This window comes from Delphinapterus leucas, chromosome 11, assembly GCF_059928025.1.
Source record: "Delphinapterus leucas isolate spDelLeu-1000000601 "Yukka" chromosome 11, BTC_Dleu_Yukka2, whole genome shotgun sequence".
Lineage (NCBI taxonomy): Eukaryota > Metazoa > Chordata > Mammalia > Artiodactyla > Monodontidae > Delphinapterus > Delphinapterus leucas.
Window position 1 is genome coordinate 22,282,507 of NC_143139.1, and position 23,965 is coordinate 22,306,471.

The 23,965-nt window shown below is 37.7% G+C and overlaps 2 protein-coding genes across 11 annotated transcripts in view; one reads left to right on the forward strand and one right to left on the reverse strand.

Annotated features, from left to right (window-relative positions):
- Positions 1-11,127, reverse strand: part of INTS13 (integrator complex subunit 13) — a 66,468-nt gene extending 55,341 nt beyond the window's left edge. For 2 of the 5 annotated variants that reach the window (XR_016394806.1, XM_089919975.1), the window contains exons 1-5: positions 10,566-11,124; positions 9,365-9,600; positions 6,901-6,975; positions 1,002-1,204; positions 529-609 (exon numbers count right to left, since the gene is read on the reverse strand). Coding sequence is in view for 4 of the 5 variants with exons in the window: in XM_089919975.1 (XP_089776101.1) it covers positions 529-609; positions 1,002-1,204; positions 6,901-6,975; positions 9,365-9,589 (584 nt within the window). In the remaining variant the exon portion in view is untranslated. Of the gene's footprint in view, positions 1-528; positions 610-1,001; positions 1,205-3,087; positions 3,222-6,900; positions 6,976-9,364; positions 9,601-10,565 lie in introns of those variants that run through there. The other 3 variants (XM_089919976.1, XM_022577818.3, XM_089919977.1) reach the window with 3 other exon arrangements.
- A 99-nt stretch (positions 11,128-11,226) lies between these two features.
- FGFR1OP2 (FGFR1 oncogene partner 2) overlaps positions 11,227-23,965 on the forward strand; it is a 32,834-nt gene continuing 20,095 nt past the window's right edge. Inside the window, exons 1-2 of one of the 6 annotated variants that reach the window (XM_089919980.1) lie at positions 11,227-11,502; positions 16,129-16,158. The gene's annotated coding sequence lies outside the window, so the exon portion shown is untranslated. Of the gene's footprint in view, positions 11,503-16,128; positions 16,159-20,616; positions 20,722-20,743; positions 20,843-23,965 lie in introns of those variants that run through there. The other 5 variants (XM_089919978.1, XM_022577819.3, XR_016394807.1 and 2 more) reach the window with 5 other exon arrangements.

Genomic DNA, 23,965 nt, shown 5'->3' on the forward strand with positions numbered 1-23,965 from the left:
TCCTAAATACCTCAGCATGTTTCCTTCTCCTAGTGAGAATAATCCTACTTGATGATAATAACAGTACTCCACCTAGAAAATTAACAGTAGCTCGATCTAATATAGACTCCTCACAGCAATTGTCCCAAACATAACTTTAGTGGCTTTTTTCTTTTTAAAAAGTTCAGACAATATAATTAGTTATGTTTTGATTTGGTACATACTGAATAATGCCACCAATGATTTGCTCATTTTATAGATTTGTAATACAGAGTATGAGAACAAGCCATCAAAAAATATGCATTATAAATTCATGTGTTATTTTATCCTTCTGCTCACCTTTCCTGTGAGCAAAAAGTAAAATTTTAAACTTAAAGGGAAAATGGGACAAGAAGTTTCTGATCGAACATACATTTTTGACTAATTTGTAGAGCCAGTAGAGAATTCAAGGGAATGGTACCAATTACCATTAAAATTATTGGAATAATTATAATGAAATAAATATGACTATAAAATGGAATATTTATTCCATTTATGGATTATACTCACTGATCTGAATTTGCAGCAAGCTTGTTATGTTCATGAATTGTTTCCTGGACACAGTCCTCAAGCATTCGCACATGACTATCACTATGGCATAAAAAAGATAAAACCAACTTAAATAAATAAATAGTAAGAGAAAAAATTAAACACACTATTCAGCTGTAGTATCTTGTTACAGGCACTTAAAATTACTTCAATAAGGACTGTCTGTAGTGTGCTCATTCACAATACCAAACAACCAATTGAATGAAAAACTAGTGAGGAAAAAAAGTCAAATCGACCTACGTGATAACAATCTGAACAGTTTTCAATAAGATGAACTGGATATTTTAGAACTGGATAAACACAGTTTCGATATTAGAAAGGCCACATGTGATATCCTTAAATGCTAACATGTTGCCCCTGCTTTTTTTAAATAAAAACTACAATAGGATATTAAAATTCCCTCAGTGAAAGAATTACTGTGATTAATGTCTCACCTTTTTGCATTAGTAATGCAAATTATTCGTCCTCTATTTCCAACACGTTCTGCATTCTCCATTAGTAGAGTACGAGCCTCATGTTGGTATTCGGTAATTTTACAAAGGGTTTCCACTGCTGCAACAAGACCATGCAGAATACTGCAGCATTCTGGATCTGCCCGTGGATTAGGAGGCCCAACAGCAGCTAACGCTGCCATCAGCTAAGTAAAAGGGAAAACAATCATGTTGACAAGAATAAGCACAAGTCAGACAAAGGCATCACAAGAAAATGAAACTACAGACCAATGTATCTTATAACTATGGATACAAATATCCTCAACAAAATACTAGCAAACTGAATCCAGAACATATAAAAAGAATTATATACCATGACCAAGTTGGACTTATCCCAGGAACACAAAGTTGATTTAACGTCTAAAAATTAATTAATGCAAACGATATCAATGGAATTTTAAAAAATCACATGATCATCCCCATAAATACAGAAAAAGCATTTGACAAAAATCTAAAACCCTTTCATGATAAAAAACACTCAACAAACTAGAAACAGAAGGGAACTTCCTCAAGCAGATATAAGGCACCTATGAAAAACCTATACATAATATCATGCTTAATAGTGAAACCTAGATGTGTTCCCTCTAAGATCAGAAACAGAAGGATATCCACTCTCACCACTTCAATTCAATACTAAACTAGAGCTTCTAGCCCAAGCATTAGGAAAGAAAAAGAAATAAAAGGAATTCAGATTGGAAAGGAAGAAGTAAAACTATCTCTATGTTGCAGATGACATGATCTTGTATGTAGAAAATCCTAAGGAATCCATTAGAAATTTTTTAGAAATAATAAGCAAGTTAAGCAAGGTTGCAGGATACATGATCAACAGACAAAAACCAATTGTATTGCTGTACATTTGCAAAGAACAAGCCAAAAATGAAATTAAGAAAACAATTCCATTTATAATAGCACCAAAAAGAATAAAATGCTTAGGAATAAATTTAACAAAGGAAATGCAGATTTTATACTCTGAGAACTATGAAATACTGTTGAAAGAAATTAAAGATCTAAATGAATAGAAAACATCCTATGTTCATGGACTGGAATACTTACTATTGTTAAGATGACAACATTACCCCAACTGAACTACAGATTAAACATAATCCCTGTCAGAATCCCAGCTGACTTCTTTGTATTGATAGAAACTGATAAGGTGATTCTAAAATTCATATGGAATTACAAGGGATACAGAATAGCTAAAACACTCTTAAAAAAGAACAAAGTGTGAGGACTTTGCTTTATATATGCATAAAGATACGCTGGAAGGACCCATTAAAAACTAATAGTGGTGGGGATAAATAGTGATGTGCTGGTAAACCAGCTCTCCAAAGGGAAAAAAAAAACCTAATTTGTAGTGTTTGCCAATATCTATGGTTAAGTACTCCCATGATCGCTACTTTCAAGCTTTCACTGAATGTAAAGTTGATAGGAGATGCACACACTCAGCTCTTCCAAGTTGGTATAACCAGGCTCTAGCACACCACTAACTGGAACAGGGATGAATGGGAAATTTTTCAAGGCTTAGCTTTTACTTACACACACACACATATGTATACATGCAAGTATATACGTAAAATTTATTTTTAAACTACATAGGTATTACCTATTCATAAAAAGTGATCAAAAATGAAAGAAAAAATACTGTATATATAGGACTATAAAAAGTCCCTGGTACATAGGAGAAAAAATAAAAAGCTTTTTAGGACAGGGGTGTTGTGGTCCTGGGAAAGCAGCAGAAAGCTTAACTTCTGGAGTCAGGTAACTATGGACTGAAATGCTGGCTCTGACTTTTAATATTGTGTGACCCTGGTTTATCTCTCCTAGCTTTTTTCCTAATCTGAAAGTGAAACTAATAATAGAACCTGTGCCACATTAGTATGATACTTTCAAACTTTAATTTACCCAACAAAAACAAGACCAAAACTCCTGAAATCTGATAAATTTTTTGTAATAAGATCCACAATGTAGAGGATAGAGTCACGTGCTGTAACAGAAAGAGTCCTGGACCCAGGTATGCAAGTCAAACTACCTCTGGCACCTGTGGGCTTCAGTTCCTTCACCTGCACAAAGAAGGAGTCAAAGCAAAAGATGTCTACAGTCTTTCCAGCCCAAACATTCTTCAATCAATCTACTTCAATTGCTTCTCATGATCAGTCACAATAACTAGAGAAAGGTGTGACACAGATAACCAAAGCTAAACATTAAATGTGTTTACACAGACAAGATTATAATTTATACAAAATGTCAATTACTTTATATCATCTTAAACATTAGGGATTTGTTATATAGTTGCCTTCACACCTGGAGCTTCCCCTTCTGTTCATAATCTAAAAGCAATGCATGTGATATAATATGCCTTCACCTTCAGAAAGCAGAAGGAAGCAGTAATTCTCGTATCATCAGTATAGCTCCCATTATTAAATGCATACCTCTTACTGCACTGCAGAGGTGCAGTAACGAAAATCTATTCAAATTTGTACTTATTTTTATTTATACACAACTAGAGAAGCTTCAGTCTTCTTTCACAGTACCTCTTGAAAGAACAAAGCAGAATACATGCTATTTCAAAAAGATAGTACAGGGGGAATGTACGGAATCCTTAATATTTTTTCAAGCAATGAAAGAATAAAGAACATTTTGGAGTGATATAAATGCAAAGCCAAGCCAATAAAAGTCCCCCTTCAGTGAGTTACCTCAAAAGAAAAAAAGGTTAGATATGTTTACATATTATAATATTAATCACAACATTTTAAGACCAAACATCGTAAGAAGCACATTTTCATTAAAACACATTTGCATGGGATTATTTCCACTAAAGGGCATCCATTAACAGAAAAATTTTAACATGAAATAGTTCAAATAATGTATTCAAATATTTCACTAATGCCTGTCTCTCATGTTCATATTCATCAGTGAAGGACCTAATAGACTGAAGTCTTCTATCCACCTAAAGGACAGAAAAGAACGTAATCTACCACGAATTCAATAGCTTTAGACACATGTTTAAAAAGCATAAACTTGATGAATTGAGCATGGGTTTATTTCTGCTCCCTCAAACTCCACTAAAACTGTAGTAAAGGAATTTAATTTAAAAAAGCAAACACCAGGGCTTCCCTGGTGGCGCTGTGGTTGAGAGTCCGCCTGCCGATGCGGGGGACACGGGTTCGTGCCCCAGTCTGGGAAGATCCCACATGCCGCGGAGCGGCTGGGTCCGTGAGCCATGGCTGCTGAGCCTGTGCGTCCGGAGCCTGTGCTCCGCAACGGGAGAGGCCACCAACAGTGAGAGGCCCGTGTACCGCATTAAAAAAAAAAAAAAAAAAGGAAACACCAAAGGGGGTAAAAAAAAAACAAACCCCATAAACCCACAAAGATGAAGAGAATGGAGGAGGAGACAAGAGAACAATCAAGAGATGTCAGCAAGAATGTATGAAAATGGATGGAGGAATGGTAATGGACTTAGCAAGACTGAATAAACTGAAATCTAAGCGCCTACAGAGGGAAAAGGCAAGATGATATGCCTTTCAGAATCCAGGAGAAGTTCAGGAACTGGAGGCATCAAGTACCACATAAAGCAAGGATGAGGCAAGATACTGAAAACTGAATGACTTGAAGCCAGTATAAGGAACAACTTGACTCCCGATCTTACTCACATCCTGCCCATGCAAGTGACTCTCTCTTCCTGACCCCCCCAGATACAGAATCACAGTACTTAGAGGAAATGAACCAGAGAGGTACCAAGCATGGATACCACAAAGCACAGCGGAGTGTCAGGGGAAGACACTAGACCAATGCTGCCCAAAAGAACTTTCTCTGATGATGGAAAAGTTCTATAACTGTGCTGTACAGTAGCCACTATCCACATGTGGCCTACTGAGCGTTTGAAACGTGGCTAGTGCTACAGAGAAACTGGATTTTTTATTGCATTTAATTTTAATTAATTTAAATTTAAATAGTAGCTATTTGATAGCTAATAGTAGCTACATATGGCTAGTAGCTAATATATTGGACAGCACAGTACTAGGCCAAAAACAGAAAGACTGAGTGAAAGTTCACCTACTGGATGATAGAACCTACCCTCTCCCCTGGCTCCCAGAAGGCTGACAACCAAGTTTATAGCATGCAGGTGGAAGAGTGGGAGATCTTCTCTGGAGAACCTGAGAAGTCTCGGAGGGACAATCTGTCTATTCTGACATCTGGAGGCCTCCCAGGGAAAACAACTAGATTACATAAATCACGATGAAGGCCAGTCAGCAATACCTACTCATGCAGATCTTCTAACCTAAATAAGGTTGCATAGCTAAATATCAGTAGGCATTTAAGAAAAGCCTCAACATGAAAAGAACACTGAAAACACAAGGAGATCAAAAGAAAACTTCAAATAAACTAATACCTTTGGATTAAAAAATTACACCCATAAAACAAGAAAAGGATACGACAAAAATGGACATAATTAGAGCGTAAGTAAAAGTTCTTGGAAATTAAAAATAAGATCAAATAAAGAGTTCCATATAAGGATTAAAAGGAAATAGGTAAAAGGCCCAGAAGGAACAACAATGGGAGGATCAGTGAGAAAAAGAATAAGGAATTTAATCCAGGAGGTCCAACATCCCATTCATAGGGATTCCAGAAAAACACAGAACACAAAGACAAGAACATTATCAAAGAAACAACAGGGGAAATTTTCCTGAAGAATATAAAGCCTAGCACAATGAATGAGAAAGGACCAACGCCAAGGCCAATCATTGAGAAATTTCAGAACATAAAGGGGGAAAGAAAAGATTCTAAAAGGTTTCAGAGAGAAATTATGAAGAAAAATGATACTGGACTTCACAGTAACACTGGGAGTTATAAAACAGTGGGGTAAGGCCCTCAGAATTTTGAGGAGAAAATTATTTCCAATCTGACATTTTTATACCTCAAGTATCAATAAACTGTAAGGTAAGTTACAAGAATTCTGGAAGTTATATTTTACCAAAACAAGAGATTACACACACACACACACACACAAAAAGCAAGGAGGATGACAGTAGTGTACCACGCGTAGAAAGCAACCAGTTCAAAGTGCAGCCCAAGACTGCATTCCAAGAAGTTTTTCAAGGGGGGAAAAAAAATCAAACTACTAAAATTCTAATACATTAATGATAAGTATATTGAGAAGTTTCACAGACACATGAGGAAAAGCAGCAATAGATTCTCAGAAAACCAAGCATATTAAAGGGGAAAAAAAGGAAATGATAAATTCCAGGAACACCAAAAAGTTGTACAACAAAGGAAATAACACAGAAGTCAAATCATTGTGCTGTAGACCTTAAACTTATACAGTGCTGTATGTCAACTATATGTCAATAAAACCTTAATAAAACACAAAACAAAGGAAATAATCGCATATGCCACTTGGCTTAGCAGTGGATAACACTTTATGTAGACATTATAACGTAAACATGAAATTTTGAATTAACCAAAACTTCTGATATAATATTGAGAAAATCAGGGAAGGGAAGAAGGCAGTGAGAGTGGCATGGGTGAGAGGAAGTATAAAAGGTAAATCCTCATCGACAGTAATGATAAATGAGGTTTAAATTGAGAACTCTGTAAATAGCAGTAAAAACATCTTATTTAGAAATATGAAGTAAATACTAGATGAGCTAAAGAGTTGAAAGCTTGCTTCTAGAAAGTGGGGAAAGACTGGAAGACAGACAGCTGGTTTTCTTTTAGTATTAGTTGGTGTTTTAAAACTATGTGCAAATACTATACCTATTTAAAAAATTAATTATATTTTAAGAAAGTATTATCAGGTCCAGATAATTTTCAAAAATGGCCACAGCTCAAAATCTAAGCATACCTCCTGCAAATTTTGGTCTTCTTGAGTCCAAGAATTTAAAACATGTGCTCCAGAGTCACTCACAATGAAATTCACCTAATAGAGTTCAAAGAAATAATTAGTATTCAACTCCAAGTCTTCTCAATCACATCATATTTAAAACATTTATTTTATTATAAATACCTTTTAATATAGTATATATAACATAAACATAAATAGAGAGTGCAGTCTCTAGCTCTGGTTTGCTGACTGATTCATTCACTCATTTTATAGTTACCGAGTGCCTAGTACAGGCCAGGTGCTATTCTCAGCACTAGGGATATGGGAATACAGTGATGAATACAACAGTTCTGTTGCTCACAATGTGAGGAAAGCCGGGGTTCCGGGGTGTGGTAAGACAGAGCGTAGTGCAGGGAGAATACAAACAAAAATAAATGAACAACATAATTTCAGAGAGTGATAAATGCGATGAAACAGAAGTTGTTTAGCTTCTTTAGGTTGGGTGATCAGAGAAGGGTTCTCTACAGAAGTGGCAATTGAGGGAAATCCAAAATGACCAAAAGAAACCAGCCAGGGAAAGAGCTGGAGGTAGAGAATTCCGGGTACAGCAAACAGCAAATGCAAAGACCTCTAGGTGCACACCCTCAAAAGGGTGAAGGTCAGAGAGGTAGGAGATAAGGTCAGAAAAACAAGCAGTGGCCATATAACCTAGAGCATTGAAAGCTAAAAGAATGGATTTGCACTTTATTCTAAATTTTAAAGTAAAGGGACTTCCCTGGTGGCGCAGTGGTTAAGAATCTGCCTGCCAGTGCAGGAGACAAGGGTTCGATCCCTGGTCCGCAAAGACCCCACATGCTGCGGAGCAACTGAGCCCGTGTGCCACAACTACTGAGCCTTTGTGCCACAACTACTGAAGCCCGCGTGCCTAGAGCCCATGCTTCACAACAAGAGAAGCCACCGCAATGAGAAGCTCGCACACGGCAACAAAGAGTAGCCCCTGCTTGCCACAACTAGAGAAAGCCCGTGCACAGCAAAGACCCAACACAGCCATAAATAAATAAATAAATAAATAAATAAAAAGCATCCTAATTCTTCCATTGTATCTGTCAAATTTCTTTAAAAAATTTTTTAAAGTAAAATGCAAACAAAATATATCAGGTAAGATGATAACAGTAAGGATACATTAGAAAATATATCAAATGAGGGCTATGTTCCCTTTTGGGAGGAGGGTGAGATTACTTCTTTCCCCTGGACTATATTATCTAATTCATGATCTTTTTTCTTATTATCCATGTAATACTCATTTTGCCTCCCCAGTAAGTTTGATAAGCAGCCTTTTCTCCTAAGACTTACCTGACAGGAACATATTTTACTGGCCACTTTACCCACATTACCTCATTGAAATCTTACAACAATCATAGTTATGCTTACATGGGAGGAAACTGAGGCTTGGAGAGATGAAGCAAAATGATCAAGGTCACATTGCTGGTAGCTTAATGATGCCAGGACCTGAACTGAAACCTGTGTGCTAAATCACTACATTATGCTTCCTCTCATATATACTTTTTTACCTTACATGATACACAATTTACAGAGGGACTAAAACAATTTATATTTTAATTTGGAACATATCTGAATGTATAATATATATTAGCCTCTCTGTGTTCAGCCTTACTGTTACTGTTGTGCCTGTGCTGGTCTATGAACAGGCTAGGTCCCAACCTATGCTGCTCCAACTGAGACAGAAAGCAAAGCATCCACTTGTGGCTTAACCAAATGACTTTCCCAAAATAAAACAGTTGGGATTCTGAAAACTGAAGATAATTTTCACACTTGGAGTTTCTATCAATCTTCAATTTCTCTTCTTACTGATAAAAACAATTTCCCCTTAGCATTCTTAAGAGCATTCTTTACAATACGGCCAAATCCTGCAGCAATTTAGGACACTTTCACTAAAATTGTAAGCAGCCAGGTTCAAATTCTGGCTCTTCCTCTAACTAGCTACATGACTCAGGGCAAATTGCTTCTCTCTACCTCAGTTTCTGCGTCTCCAACAAGGCAGTAATAAACAAGGCTGATATTCAGATGGAACATACCAACACATTCTGACAAAGTGCTTTCAGCCAACATCCCTTCTGCTTGGGCTGACAACAGTTCTCAGTGGTCAGCGTCTGTTCCATTCTGGTTTTATACACTTTGAATACTGTCCCAGTAATTACAGTAGCTACCTCATAGGACTGCTGTTAAGACTTAAAGGAGTTAATATGAAGCACACGTTAAGTGCTCCATAATTGTTAGCTGTTATTATTGTTGTTGGCCCCAATTAAATACATATATTAACCCCAAAGGGGAGTTCTATATACTACACTTTTAAAGTAGTAAATAAAGTTGTAAGTCAAATCTAAAGCAAAGTCATACATAAAAAGTGTAAAAAGCAGTCAAGTACATCCCCCAAATCATGATTTTACTTGTACTTCACACTCACCAGCTTTTTGAAAGGAAATATATCATACATTATTCTACAATATTCCATGGAAGATTCTACTGAGCAAGTCCACAATGATTTAGATATAGGGGCCAAAGGGATGATTCCTTGGGTCCTATTCTTCACCAGCATATCAAACTCGACATGCTGTCTGCATGATTCTGCCATGTAAGGGCAGTGATCCACAACAAATACTGTTTTATGAGATTCAGAAAAAATCTTCATTTTGTTTTAACCTGTAAGGGATAAAATATATTAGCCAAACACCTTATACATAACATTTAATATCTTAAATTATTGCTAACGAATGTGTCTTTTCCTCAAGATTTGATAGGGAACATGAATAATCAGTAGTCAAACAAATTTATCGAACAAAGGACAAGATTTAACGAGGTCATGACCAGAAAGTAACAATTCAAGGGATGAGCTACACCATATTCACCTGTCATTCTACCAGACACAGGCAGATTACAATACATGCAGATATTTTTTGCTTTTGGAATGAACTTAAATTTGCCAGAAGAAAACATTTTTACAAATAATCGTATTGGTTTCCCTTACATAATACCAAACAAAATAAACGACAAACACCCTTCAAACACACTTTTGATGATCCTTGCTAATTGACATCAATCAAATATAAACCCCTAAAGTAATATAAGTCAGCATTTGGGGGCTTCCCTCCAAAAAAATCTCAAGACTTCTGAAAAAGGGTGGGGATTGGGGAGAAAGAATGAACTGGAAAGAGTGACAACAAAAGGTAAGCTCAAAACATAACAAACATCTCCTAAGATAACTGCATATCTGGTCTTCGCATTAGGATAAGGACCTCAAATTCACACTCTCCACCTTAGCTTCTGAAACACCACGGTAATTCATCATGTAGAACAGAAAAACTTAGGTGCTACCATCACATGGTGGGAAGGAGGAACTTTTGAAACTTTTTCTTGTAAGAACTCCCTTGCTTCGCTAATAAAATCTTATACTGAATAGACAATCCACCTTCGAAAAGCACAGGGTAAACACAGCAGAAGTGTTCATTAAAACGAACCGACTTTTTACAATCCAGCTATTTTCTTCTCCTGCTTTCCAATGCATTTCCCCTTCATGCAAAACTCTTGAGAAACCTAGACACACTGGGGTGGGGGGGGGAGTACAAGGTGAGTGGATAAGGAAGACCTCAGGATCGAGGTTCGCTTACTTTCGTGCCTGGTCCTGCAGTGAAAACGAACAGAGGCTATGCACCACAGCCTCTCTGGAAAAGGCTGCTGGCTGGGTGGGGAGGGTCAGCGCTCAGTCAGGAGTGTCTGGTACCAAAGACAGGGGACTATGCTTTCCCCGCTCATCTCCTAACACACCGGTCCTTCTCAGGCTTCCTAAATGCAGGAGCGCGCGCCTGCGCGTGAACACAAACACTCACACACTCGGACTGGCGCGTGCGCAAAGCACTCTTCTGCAGCCCCGCCAAGCTGCCCTTCCCCCTCTGCGGGCCAGACGCCCAGGTCTCTAACAGGAAGAGGGCGGAGCCAAGAAAAAAAATGCCTCCGACCCTCAAGATTTTCTACCCCCTAATTTTCCAGTCACCCATTGGGAAAATTGATCCGGGCGACCTGAGAGCCTCCCCAACAGCGAAGTACCAACCACAGCACCGGCTAACGGTGCTACGGTCCCCTAAGCGCAAGGCCCGCCCACCAGATCTCCCCTTCTCAGTCTCTCCACCCAGGCCCGTTTCCCCTAGCAAAATTCGCGAGACTTTGCGAGAGGCCGAGAGAAAGCTTGAGCGTGGATTAGTGGGGAGGCCCGCCCCTACCTCTCGCGCATGTCAGCTAGAGGCCTCAAAAAAAATCGCTGGGCTCTGCCCCCACAGTTACGCGAGGAAGGAAATCTCGCGAGGTTGAAGCGCTCTGAGAGCGCTGGTCGGAGGCGGTGAACGGAGGTTTTCCGTTGGCAAGTGATGGGGCTGAGCCTCTCTGATTCCCCCAGGCCGCCCCTGCACTGCCTCTGCTTGGTTCTGCGTCTGCTCGCTGAAGAAGCTGAACAGGCAAGAGGAGTCTCTTTCCCTGGGTGCATAGGTCCCCGTTGGCCGAGGCTTGAGTCCTAACCGCCACAGCTGACGGCTGCGAGGGATTGAGACCAGAGTAAGTGGAATCAATCCAGGGACCAGAGCGGGCATAGGGAGTCGGAAGCTTCCTTCCCCGATGGTGCTTTGCACCACCTCTTGAACTACCGGCTGCCAGTTACTGGGCGCGGTACTTCCTCTCCTTGTTCAGCTCTGAGCACCTCTTTCCGGAACTGAGGTGCGGAAAGTTCGATCAAAAGCCTTGGCCCTAACCCTATGGACACACCTTCCCTCTCTGTTTCCTGCCTAACCCACCTGGGAGCTCACCGTTTGTGGGGCGGGGTTGGGGGGTGGTTGGCAGGGATGCAAAAAGGGGTCCTTTTCAGTTTTCAATTTACCTCTTTGCATATGACATGGAGAACCATTCCCTCTTTCTTGAAACTGCCCTCCAAGAAATATTACTCTTTTCCTGGTACTCTTCACGGATAACCATACTGTCTGGAAACTGCCCTCTGAAGAATCCTACTCTTTTCTTGGTTTTCTTCCTGCCTTTTTTATGTATCCCATCTCAGATAATGGTACCGGTGTCCATCCTGCTGTCCAAACTAGGAACCTAAGGCTCATCCTTGACTGTGTATTTCCACTTACACTACACGATGCTATTTCTTTTTGTTTCACCAGATGATTTCTCCACCATCATCCTTCCCTAGAGTTACCATTCTGAAATACAAATCTGTTCATATCAATACTTTCTTTAAGCTTTTTGAATAACCGTATTGCTGACAGAATTAAGTCCTAATTGTTAAGCATATCACTTAGGACCTTATACTGTCTGTTCCAATACATTCCATTCTACCTTTTCTGTCTTATTTTGCCTCTCCTCCAAATACTTCAATACCCAGTCATGCCAGACTGCTGGATGTTTCTCCAAACATGCAAGCACCTTCACAACTCTGTGCCTTTGTATGTGTTGTACCACCTGTCTTGAATGCTTACTCTTCCTTTTTTATTTAAACCAACTTTCAAGATCCAATTCATAGACCATTGTCTTCTCAGGCTCCCACAGATGATATTGATAGTACCACCACGGTGTTCCCAAAGCACTTGAGACGGTACTTCTGCAGTATTTCTTAGGTTGTATAACATTATTTGTTCCAGTGTCTCTTGCACTAATTTGAGCTTGAGCCTGGGATCCCGTCTTATTCATCTTTGTAACAAAAGTTAGACCAATGCTTGGCACATAGCAGGTGTTATAGCTCTGAAGATTCACCATAGGAGTAGGAATCCTTAGCATCCTTAAAAGTGTAGAATTTTAGAGCCAGAGGAACCTTGTATATTAGCTTAAAGAACCCTGGCCTGTTTTGAATATGAGGAACCCTGTACCAACCAATACACAAGTAATTGTACTTTTAGTATCTGTTAGTTGAGGTTGTGCATAGTGGCAAAAAGACTATTATGCTTTTAAATGCTTTTGTATTTTATTATTACTAGTCTCTATTAAAAATAGTGGGCTATTTATGTGAGAGAAATATTTAGACTACAGACCATGCTTGGTATATGTACATCCATGCAGCCCTTCCAATGATTCCTTGCCCATAGGTTAGAAATAACTGGTTTAGATTAAGTTAGGTCCTTCTTGAATTGTCATACCTGTTTGAACATACAGGTGTATGCAACTTATATTTAGCCACAATTCCAAGGTAACGTATAATTAAAAAAAGAAATTCTCCTGTGTCCTTACTTTCAGATTGTTTCTTATAACTTTAAAAATTCATTTTCTTCATAAAGCACCTTCATAAAACTCCAAACGTGTTCATTCCATCATTTTCAAGGACAGTGAAAATTTTTTGTGCTTTCAGATACAGTGCTATGTCTGTATAAGATGCTTTTAAAAAATATGTAATTTATAATTTACATGTTTTCTTTCTTGATCTCTTTATAAGTTTCTAAGAAAGCCATAACTAGGACTTTTTATATTTCCATATGTGTCAGTTAATATTGTCTACTAATTAACTTTAGAGGCACCTGCCTGAACAATAAAAATTTTTAAACTAGATTGTTGACATTGATAGACACATCTGTGGTATGTCAGTGGTCACAGTATTTCTGTGTAGTTTCAGCTATAGGGTAATGGATTTGTGGATAAAGGGGAAAGAAGACTGGTTTGAATTCCTTTAAATTCTTCTTAACCAAAATCTAAAACTAACAGCTGGCAGTTTCTGTCTTGGGTGGGTGGTGGTTTCTCTTTCATCGGCAGCACAATGTTCTGAACCCTCTGCCAGGAGTCTGACTGCGAATGTCTTTGGGCGGTAAAGTGGGTGAGAATGTGGCTAATGTGGAGGGCGGGGAACTGCTTTAAAAAATTTTACCTGTAATATGAACCTACCTACAGAAGATAATGTAAGTAAGTACACTAGTTAAGTGTGACTAGTTAAGACATGCTCTCTAAAAAATAGATAAAATTGAGAATATCTTTTTTTTTTTTTTAACTGGAGTCTTTTAAATTTAAAACTTGTTAGAGAATGTGGAAAACGATCTTCCTCCCACTCCAGTTACCAGCCAAACAGTGCAGGGGGAAAAGCACAATGGTTTTCAAAAAAGGTGGCAAAGTAAAGCCATATTATAAAATATTTTAAACTTTTCTGTGGTTTTACATACAGGAAATGAACATGCAGATTCATAGAAACTTTGTGTCACTGTTTTTCTGAAATGCTAATAAAGGTATGCTTTTAATTACCTGCTATTTATAATTCCTTTCCCTGAACAGGTATGTTTTTATAGTTACAAAAGAAATTTCAAATGTAGTTCATTTTGATAGTAGTATTTCATTATGCAATGTAGAGAATGTTTTTTAAAGTGGATGTTAATTCTAGTTTCAGAAAGTCTAATTGGTCTCCTTAAAAAACAAAATTCAACTGAGTAAACTTTAAAAATCTTATTGGCTTTGTTCAACGACTCATGAATCAGGCTGCATCCCATCTAGCAGAAAGGAGTTCCAAGGAGCTGTACAAAATGAAAGACTTTTATAGGAGAAGGGACAAGGAAGTTATACTAACAAAAAGCAGATTGGTTGGGACAAGATCACTTTCCTTTAGGGGACGGCAGGGGCCTGTCAGACAAATTACCTCACAGTGATTCCTGATCGACAGATTTAAGGTTCCATTTCTGGAAGAGGCCAAAACTGTAAGTTAAGTCTTGGTTTGGTGATGTGGGGCTTAGCATAAGTGACATGGCATTTAGGGGCCTGTTTTCTTGTTTTTAACAGTCTTATAATTAACTGTGATGGCTGGTTAAAATAGGTACTAGGCTTTTATTGGTTATGCAGAAAAATATTAAATATTTGTTATTTTTTCATCTTCATTTACACTTCCATTTATTTTCTTTTGCTGGTTTGAAATGCAATTTATATAATACTTTGGAAGTCTCATCGGTCGAGTAGGGTCAAGGAGTTTGCTTTGTTTTTCCACCCAGGAGACCAGGATAGTCTTTATATAGGTAAAAGCAAACAGGGCCCTGGAGAGCCATCTTGGCTCATGAATATCCACTAGACTGGGGGTCAGAAGTTCTATTTCTGGTACTAGCTTGGCTCCTTCCTTGCTACATGGTGCTGTCAGTCAGCTCCTTACCTTTGAAATCCTGAGTCTGTTTCCTCATTGGTAAAATGGAAAAAACAGTTATCCCAATGAGCAAGATTCAGTATAAGGCTGTATTACTTAGGCTCAGAAAGCTACCAACAGTTGGAATTAATTAAAATTATTACCTAGCAGTTTGATTTTACTCTGGAGTCCTCTAGAGGTCCATTTAGATTGAATTAGGTTGGAGAAAAGGCTAACACACTTTTGAAGAAGGAAAAGATGACTTGCCATATCAGATAGCAAGAGTTATTTTACAACTGTAACAGTTGAGGCAGCGTATTGATGTAAAGATAGATAATAGATACAGAGGTAGAATAGAGAGCTCAGAAACATACCCATACATTTATTGAAAAAACATACAACAGGTGTGGCATTACAATTCAGTGGGGGAAGAACGTACTATCCAATAAATGGGAACTGGCGCAACTAGTTGTCCACGTGAGAAAAGGAAAATATAATTAGATATCTTCCTTATACCACACATGCAAATAAACAGCAGATGAATTAAAGACAAAGGCAGAACCTTGGGGACAGATAATTTTTTTTTTAAGTTTTAAAATTAACGTATTATGCCCTTTTTTGCAATATAGTTCTATTCATTTTAACATGTGTACAGATTCCACCGCAATCAGGATACAGAACTATCCATTATTTCAGAATACTCTTTTGTGCCACACCCTTCTCCCCCACCCCTGTGCCCACTCCCACTCCCAGCTCCTGACAACCACTGATCTCTTATGTACCCTCTTATCTACCGCTGTGGTTTTGTCCTTTGGGCGGTGCCAGGTAAATGGAAGCAGTATGTAACCTTTGAGATTGTCTTCTTTCACTCAGTCAGCATAATATTTTTGAGATTCACCTATGTTGTTGCCTTATCAGTGCTTCATTCAATATTATTGCTGAGTAGTATTTCATTGTATGGATGGTATGTACTGCAGTTTATCCACTCATTTCTCTACAGTAAATACCCAGAATTGGTATTCCTGGGTCATATGGTAGAATACATTTAACTTTTCAGAAACTGCTAAACCATTTTCCAAAATAACCGTGTTATTTTGCATTCTCACCAGCACTGTGTGAGAGTTCCGTGCCAGCACCTGGTATGTCAATACTTTCTATTTTATCCATTTTAATAGGGGTGTAGTAGAGCTCATCATGGATTTAATTGCTTTTCTTTAATGGCTAATGATGTTGAATATGTTTTCATGTGCTTTTTTTGCCATCCATATATTTTTTTGGTTAAGTGTTAAAGTCTTTTGCTCATTTTAAAAAATTAGATTATTACCTTATTGTTAGTTTTGAGAGGTTTTTATGTATTCTGAATACAAGTCCTGTGTCAGATATGTGATTTGTATCTTCTCCTAGTCTATAGCTTGTCTTTTCAGACTGTCTTAACAGTGTTTCCCAGAGCAAAAGTTTCTAATTTTGATGACGTCCAGTTTATTGAATTTTCCTTTTTTGAATCAAGCTTTTGGTATCATGTCTAAAAAGTGTTTGCTTAACCCCAGGTCACAAAGATTTTCTCCCGTTTTTTCTTCTAGAAGCGTTACCATTTTTCATTTTACATTTAGATCTGTGGTCCATTTGGAGTTAATTTTTGTGAAAATTGTAAGAATTACTTCAGGGTTAACATGTTGGCATGCAGATGTCCAGTCTCCCAGCACCATTTGCTGAAAAGACTATCCTTTCTCCTTTGACTTGCCTTTGCACCTTCTTCAAAAATCAGTTGGTCGTGTTTCTGTGGGCTTATTTCTGGACTCTGTTCTGTTTTATCTGACTGGCTCTGCCAATACCATGCCATCTTAACTGCTATAGCTTTATAGTAAGTCTTAAAATTTAGAAGTGTGATTTCTCCAATTTTGTTTTCAAAATTATTTTGACTATTTGGTTGAATTTGCCATTGAAACCACTTGAGTCTAGAGATTTTTGGCAGAAGATTTTTAACTACGAATGTTTTTAATAGTTGTAGGACTATAGAATAGTTACAGGTATTTAATAGTTATAGCTATGATAATTATTACTAATAGTTGCATCTTGTATGACTTTATGTAGTTTGTGGTTTTTGAAGAATTTGTCCATTTCATCCAATTCATGTGTATGAAATTTATTATTGTATTCACTTATCCTATTAATGAATTAGGAGTCTGCAGTGATATCCCTTCTTTCATTCCTGACATTGGTAATTTATGTCTTCTCTCTTTTTTTTCTTGGTCAGTTACGCTAGAGGTTTATCAACTTTTTTTTGCTTTTACAAAGAACTAGTTTTTGGTTTCATTGTTTTTTTTTCTGTTGTTTTCCTGTTTTCAATTTCATTAATTTCTGCTCTTGTATTATTTCCTTCTTTCTGTTTAGTTTGTGTTTATTTTGCTTTTCTTTTCCTTATTTCATAAGGTTGAGGCTTAGATAATTGATTTGATATCTTTCTAGTTTTCTTATATAAGCATTTAGTGTATGAATTTCCTGCTTTACATGCATGCCAAAATTTTGATATCTTGTATTTAGATCAAGATATTTTCTAGGGCTTCCCTGGTGGCGCAGTGGTTGAGAGTCCGCCTGCCGATGCAGGGGACACGGGTTCGTGCCCTGGTCCGGGAAGATCCCACATGCCGCGGAGCGGCTGGGCCCGTGAGCCATGGCCGCTGAGCCTGGGCGTCCGGAGCCTGTGCTCCGCAACGGGAGAGGCCACAACAGTGAGAGGCCCACGTACCGCAAAAAAATTTTTTTCTAATTTCCAAAAAGACTTTCTTTTTGTCTCATGGATTACTTATGTGTGTTGTTTAATTTCCAAATATTTAGAGATTTTCTTGTTGTCTCTTTGTTATTTATTTTAGTTTAATTCCATTATGTTCAGAGAACATAATTTGTATGACTGCAGTTCTTTTAAATTTGTTAAGGTTTGTTTTTTGATCCAGGATATACTCTATCCTAGTGAATGTCCCATGTGTACTTAAAAATAATGTGTATTCTTCTGTTGTTGGTTATAGTGTTTTATAAATTATCAATTCAGTCTACTTAGTTGATGGAGTTTGTTCATTTCTTCTATATCGTTGCTGATTTTCTGTGTACTAGTTCCATCAGTTACTGAGAAAAAAGTGTTGAAGATTTCAGCAGTAAGTGAGGATATGTCTATTTATTTTTTTCAGTTTTTTATTTGATTTTGAAGCTCTCTAGTTAGGTACATATACATTTAGGATTCTTATGTGTTCTTGGTGAGTTGGCCCTTTTATCAACTATGTATTGCCCCTCTTTTATCCCTGGTAATTTTCTTTTCTCTGAAGTCTAATTCATCTAGTATATTTTTAAAAATATATTTATTTCTTTAATTTTGGCTGCGTTGGGTCTTTGTTGCTGTGCGCAGGTTTTCTCTAGCTGCAGCGAGCGGGGGCTACTTTTCGTTGAGGTGTGCGGGCTTCTCTTGTTGTGTAGCACGGGCTCTAGGTGTGCGGGCTTCAGTAGTTGTGGCATGCAGGCTCAGTAATTGTGGCTCACGGGCTCTAGAGCACAGGCTCAGTAGTTGTGGCACATGGGCTTAGTTGCTCCGCAGCACGTGGGATCTTCCCGGACCAGGGCTTGAACCCGTGTCCCCTGCATTGGCAGGTGGATTCTTAACCATTGTGCCACCAGGGAAGTCCCTCATCTAGTATTAATATAGCCACCAGCTCTCTTTTTAAAATATACCTTTATTGAGATACAATTTCACATACCATAATAGTCCATCATTTAATATGTACAATTTGATGGTTTTTTTGTATATTCACAGAGTTGTGCAACCATCACCACAATCAATTTTAGAATATTTTCTTCACTCCAAAAATCTATGCCCATTAAGTCACTACCCATTCCCCTTACCTTCCCCCTCTCCCTTTGACCCTAGACAAATCACTAATCTACTTTCTGCCTATATGAACATGCATCTTGTGGACATTTCATGTAAATGGAATCAAAATATGTGCTCCTTTGTGACCGGCTTCTTTCACTTAGCATAATTTTTCAAGTTTCATCCATTTTGTAGCTTATGTCAGTACATCATTCCTCTTTTTTTTGGGTCAAAAAATACTCACTGTATCACATTTTATTTATTCATTTTTCAGTTGTTGGACATTTGGGCTATTTCTACTTTGGAACTATTATGAATAGCGTTGCTATGAACATTCATGTACAATTTTCTGCAAGGACATGTTTTCATTTTCTAGGTGTGTACCTAGGAGGGGAATTGCTAGATAATGTGCTTAACCTTTTGAGGAACTGCCAGACTGGTTTCCAAAGTGGCTGCACCATTTTACATTCCAACCAGCAGTCCATGAAAGCTCCAAATTCTCTACATCCTAGCCAACACTTACTATCTTTTTTATTATATAGCCAGCCTAGTAGATATGAAGTAGAATCCTGTTATTTTGATTTGCAGTTCCCTGATGGCTAATCATGTTGAGCACCTTTTCGTGTACTTATTATTACTACACTGGTGTTATTTTGATTGGAGTTTATATAGAAAGTGTCTCTTTCCATCCTTTTACTTTTAACCTACCTATATCATATTTGAAGTGAGTTTCGTGTAGACAACATATAATTGGGTCCTGTGGGGTTTTTTTTGCTGTACGCGGGCCTCTCACCGTTGGTACCTCTCCCATTGCAGAGCACAGGCTATGGACGCGCAGGCTCAGCGGCCATGGCTCACGGGCCCAGCCACTCCACGGCATGTGGGATCTTCCCGGACCGGGGCACGAACGGCTGTCAACCACTGCACCACCGGGGAAGCCCCTGGGTCCTGTTTTAAATCCTAATTAAAGAGTTAGATTATCAGACTGCATGTTCTAATGTGTTTAGAACATTTATATTTAGTGTAGTTATTAATATGTTTGTATTTAGATCCACCATCTTATTTGTTTTCTGTTTGTACCCTCAGTGTTTTGTTCTTTCCTTTCCCCTTTTCTCCTTCTTTTGGGTTATTAAAACTTTTTATTCATTTTAATTCATCTGTTATGATTTTGACTCTTATCTCCATACTGCTTTTTTTTAGGGATTTCTCTAGTATTACAACATATATGTTTGTTTACAATTGACATTTTATCATTTCAACATTAACCCTCCCCGTTAATGTTGTAGTTATATATTACATCTACATAAATTGAAAATTCCATCACAAAAGTTATAGCTTTTATTTTCAAATATCAGACATTTTAAAGCACTCAAAAAGAGAATAGTCTATTATTTTTATCAAGATATTTATGATTTCTCTTGCTCTTCCTTTATTCCTGATACTCTAAGTTTCCTTCTGCTATCATTTTGCTTCCCTCTGAAGAATTTCCTTTAGAACAAATCTAGAAATGGATTCTGTTTTTCTTCCTCTGAGAATGATTTTTATTTTACCTTCATATATGAAGGATATTTTCACTGGATATAGAATTATGGGTTGAGAGTTCCGTTCTTCAGTGCTTTTAACTGGCCTTCCTGATTTCTGATGAAAAATCTATAGTCATTCAAAATATTGGTTCTCTGTAAGTAATACGTTATTTTTCTCTGGCTGCTTTCAGGATTTTTTCTTTGTCTTTCATTTTCAGAAATTTGATTATGATGTGTCTGAGCTTGGACCTTCTTGGATTTATCCTGTTTTGGGTTTGCTGAGGACTGAGAATGATACAAGCAGAAAGATTTCTGAGAAAGAGGCAAAGTGTTGCATAATTTAAATTCATGAATAACTGATCCAGTTAAATGTTTCTATTTTACCTGATTGACAAGTTAGAATATTCTTGGAAGGACACAAAATATAATAGTATATTAACCATTGTGAGTATTATGGCTTTTCAGTAGGGGACTTTAAAAATCCATCTGTAACATAAATAAATATACTATTATTAATACATTACTTGTATATTTAGGAATGTTATGTAGTCCTAAACCATAGAGAGAGGCAACCCTATAAAATCCACTTGGAGATGTTCAAAACGTCCTTTAGGAATGGTTTTAGTCCTCGCTTCACCTTTACAGTTCTTCCGGATACATTTATTTACAAATAAGGTGTGTACTGGACCATATCCTCCGCCATCCAAGCAATTTTCCCATCAGTGTTTAATATTGTGGCTAATCTTTTTCTACTGGAATGAGTTAGTGTTCATTCGCGGTTTTGTCTGGTGCTATCAGGTAGCCATCCTGATTATGTCAGCTCTTATACTCATGGATTTTATAACCTGATCATCCCATGTTTCTTTCTGGAATTTGGCAGGCCAGATTTTGTGTGTCTGTGATGGAATCTTTGACTTCTCCATGGATTTCTTAAGATTTTATTGTTTTACGTGAAACCCTTGCATAGGACTTTTAGTAAAAGTAATGTTTTTATAACTATGTACTTTAAAGTAGTTCAATAGTATCTGTAATATACGATACTAGCTTTAGAATCTTTTTTTTTTTTACTGTGCATCTCTACCTTATTATTTTAGGTAGCATCAAGCCATCAGGTAGTTAATATATTTGTTGTTTTTTAAAGGATATCTGAGGAACTTCCTTGCAGCCTTTAAAGAAGTGAATTATTCCAAAAACAATTCAGCTATTAGTGTATATATTTGCTCTTTCATTTTAACGAGTTGCTCTATCTTAGAAGGCCACAGTTAAGTCATTTGATCAGTTTGGCTTCTGGTAAGAAATTGAATTTTATCAGCATGACTGAAGTGCCTGTTACGTATCAAGCCTGATGCACGTCACTTTTCATGTTTGATGTAAAACCTGTTAACAAACAGTAAAGTCGGGATTTGGTGCTAGAGAAGTCAAAGGCTTTGCTTTGGGCTTGGACACTCCTTGAATCATGGGAACACAGTCACGAGATTTTCTTCCAGTAGGTATGATTGTTGGAGTGAGTTTTGTACCAGAAGATGGTAATATGAAGTGGAGAAAGTAAAAACATTTCATAATTATTCCACTAGTAGATGATTTTAGGGTGCTTTCATTTAGCAGTTGAGATTTACTACATATGGGAACATCAGGTATAAAGACCTAGTATAAACTCTGAAGGTGCTTGACTAATTTAGTTGAGGCCTGTGATTGCTCTGAGGCAAGGAGGGTGAGCCTTAGCTACTGAATCAAAGCATAGGATTTAATAGGCAGTGGGTCTTTGGTGCCATGTTGTCAAGTTGATACCCCCAGAACACAGCTTAACTTTTTCATATTCCTTTTTTTAAAAAAAATATTTATTTATTTATTATTTATTTGGCTATGCAGGGTCTTTGTTTCAGCACACAGGGTCTTTGTTGCAGCATGCGGGATCTTTAGTTGTGGCATTGCAGGATCTGGTTCCCTGACCAGGGATTGAACCTGGGCCCCCTGCATTGGGAGCATGAAGTCTTAACCACTGGACCACCAGGGAAGTCCCAACTTTTCCGTATTTCAAAAAGAAAGATTCATGATTATCTGGAAAGATTCCATCTAGTTTCAGGGCTCTGTAGATTCCTTCGCCCAGAGAATTCTGGGAGCATGGCTTTTGGGGAGAGGGCAACTTATTGAATTACACACAGTATAGGTATTCTCATGTCTAGATCACCTATCATCTGATCATATATAGGAACTTTAGTGCATTTTATTTGGAAACGCATCCTATCTATTGTTTGTAGATGTCATGTTGTTACAAAGCATAAAGAGGTATTCTTCTCATAGTAGTCCCAACAGTATCATTTAACAATATCCTAGGTTGGAACCTAGGACTGTCAGAGGTTCCTCATACTTGACTTGTTCTATTAAATCAAGATAAACTTTACTTCTCTAAGATCTTTTATAACTTTCTCTAGACTTTTTTTTAATTTCTTTCACCATCTATTACAACCAGTTATTTTTACTATAAGACAAATATTTTTTTCTCTTTTTAATTTTTTTTTCCCACAAATAACTTTAAAATTTTACTGTGAAGAATCTGCTGTTCTATAGTAGTGGGATTGATGGGAGATATGGAGATATAGTAACTCCCACATAAATAGGAAAGCCATACTATTACCTATCTATAATTTTATTTTTTTATTATTTTTTTTTTGCGGTATGCGGGCCTCTCACTGTTGTGGCCTCTCCCGTTGCGGAGCACAGGCTCTGGACGCGCAGGCTCAGCGGCCATGGCTCACGGGCCCAGCCGCTCCGCGGCATGTGGGATCTTCCCGGACCGGGGCACAAACCCATGTCCCCTGCATCGGCAGGCGGACTCTCAACCACTGCGCCACCAGGGAAGCCCCTATCTATAATTTTAGATTATTCCCCTTGGAAGTTTAGAGGAAGGGCAAGGCATTATTGGAGACTAATGTCTCCCTTGGAGCAGCATCTTAGATAGATTTTGAATGGCTGTCCTTTTGTGTTTTAGCCAGTACGAGCCATTGGTTCCTTTAATTGCCCTTTTGCTTGTATTTTGAAGTACGCTTATCTAAATCTCCTAGATATTAGAGGACAAATCTTTTGGTTGTTTTATCTAGAGAGACAGAAATTATATTAGTTTCCAGCTTAATTCTTAAAGCTCTCTGGAAATGTCTAGTCATGAATATTTTCTAGATTGGCAGTTTTACATTTTAATTTATTTTGATTAAATCTTTTTATTCAGCTTTAAACCTGTTTATAATAACAGGACAGTATACCCTTTGCTTCAGCTGTTGGGTACAACCAAGAATACTGTTGAACGTTTTTTCATCTTTATTTAGTTTACAATTTGGAATCTTTGCTATATAACCTTAAATGAAAGCCTGCTAAAATGGCCTGATGTGTTTTCTTTCCTTCTTTTAAAATGTTACGTAGTTGGGTTATTTAAATCTCTTTTGTACTTACTGCATTTTTCTCTATCTGAGGGGCTAATAATTAACTGAACTATAGTCCAGTGCAGTAGGATCTAACTGTCCTACATTCTGTAGCAAATTTCTGTCTTCCTAAACTTGATGAAAATCCTTCATT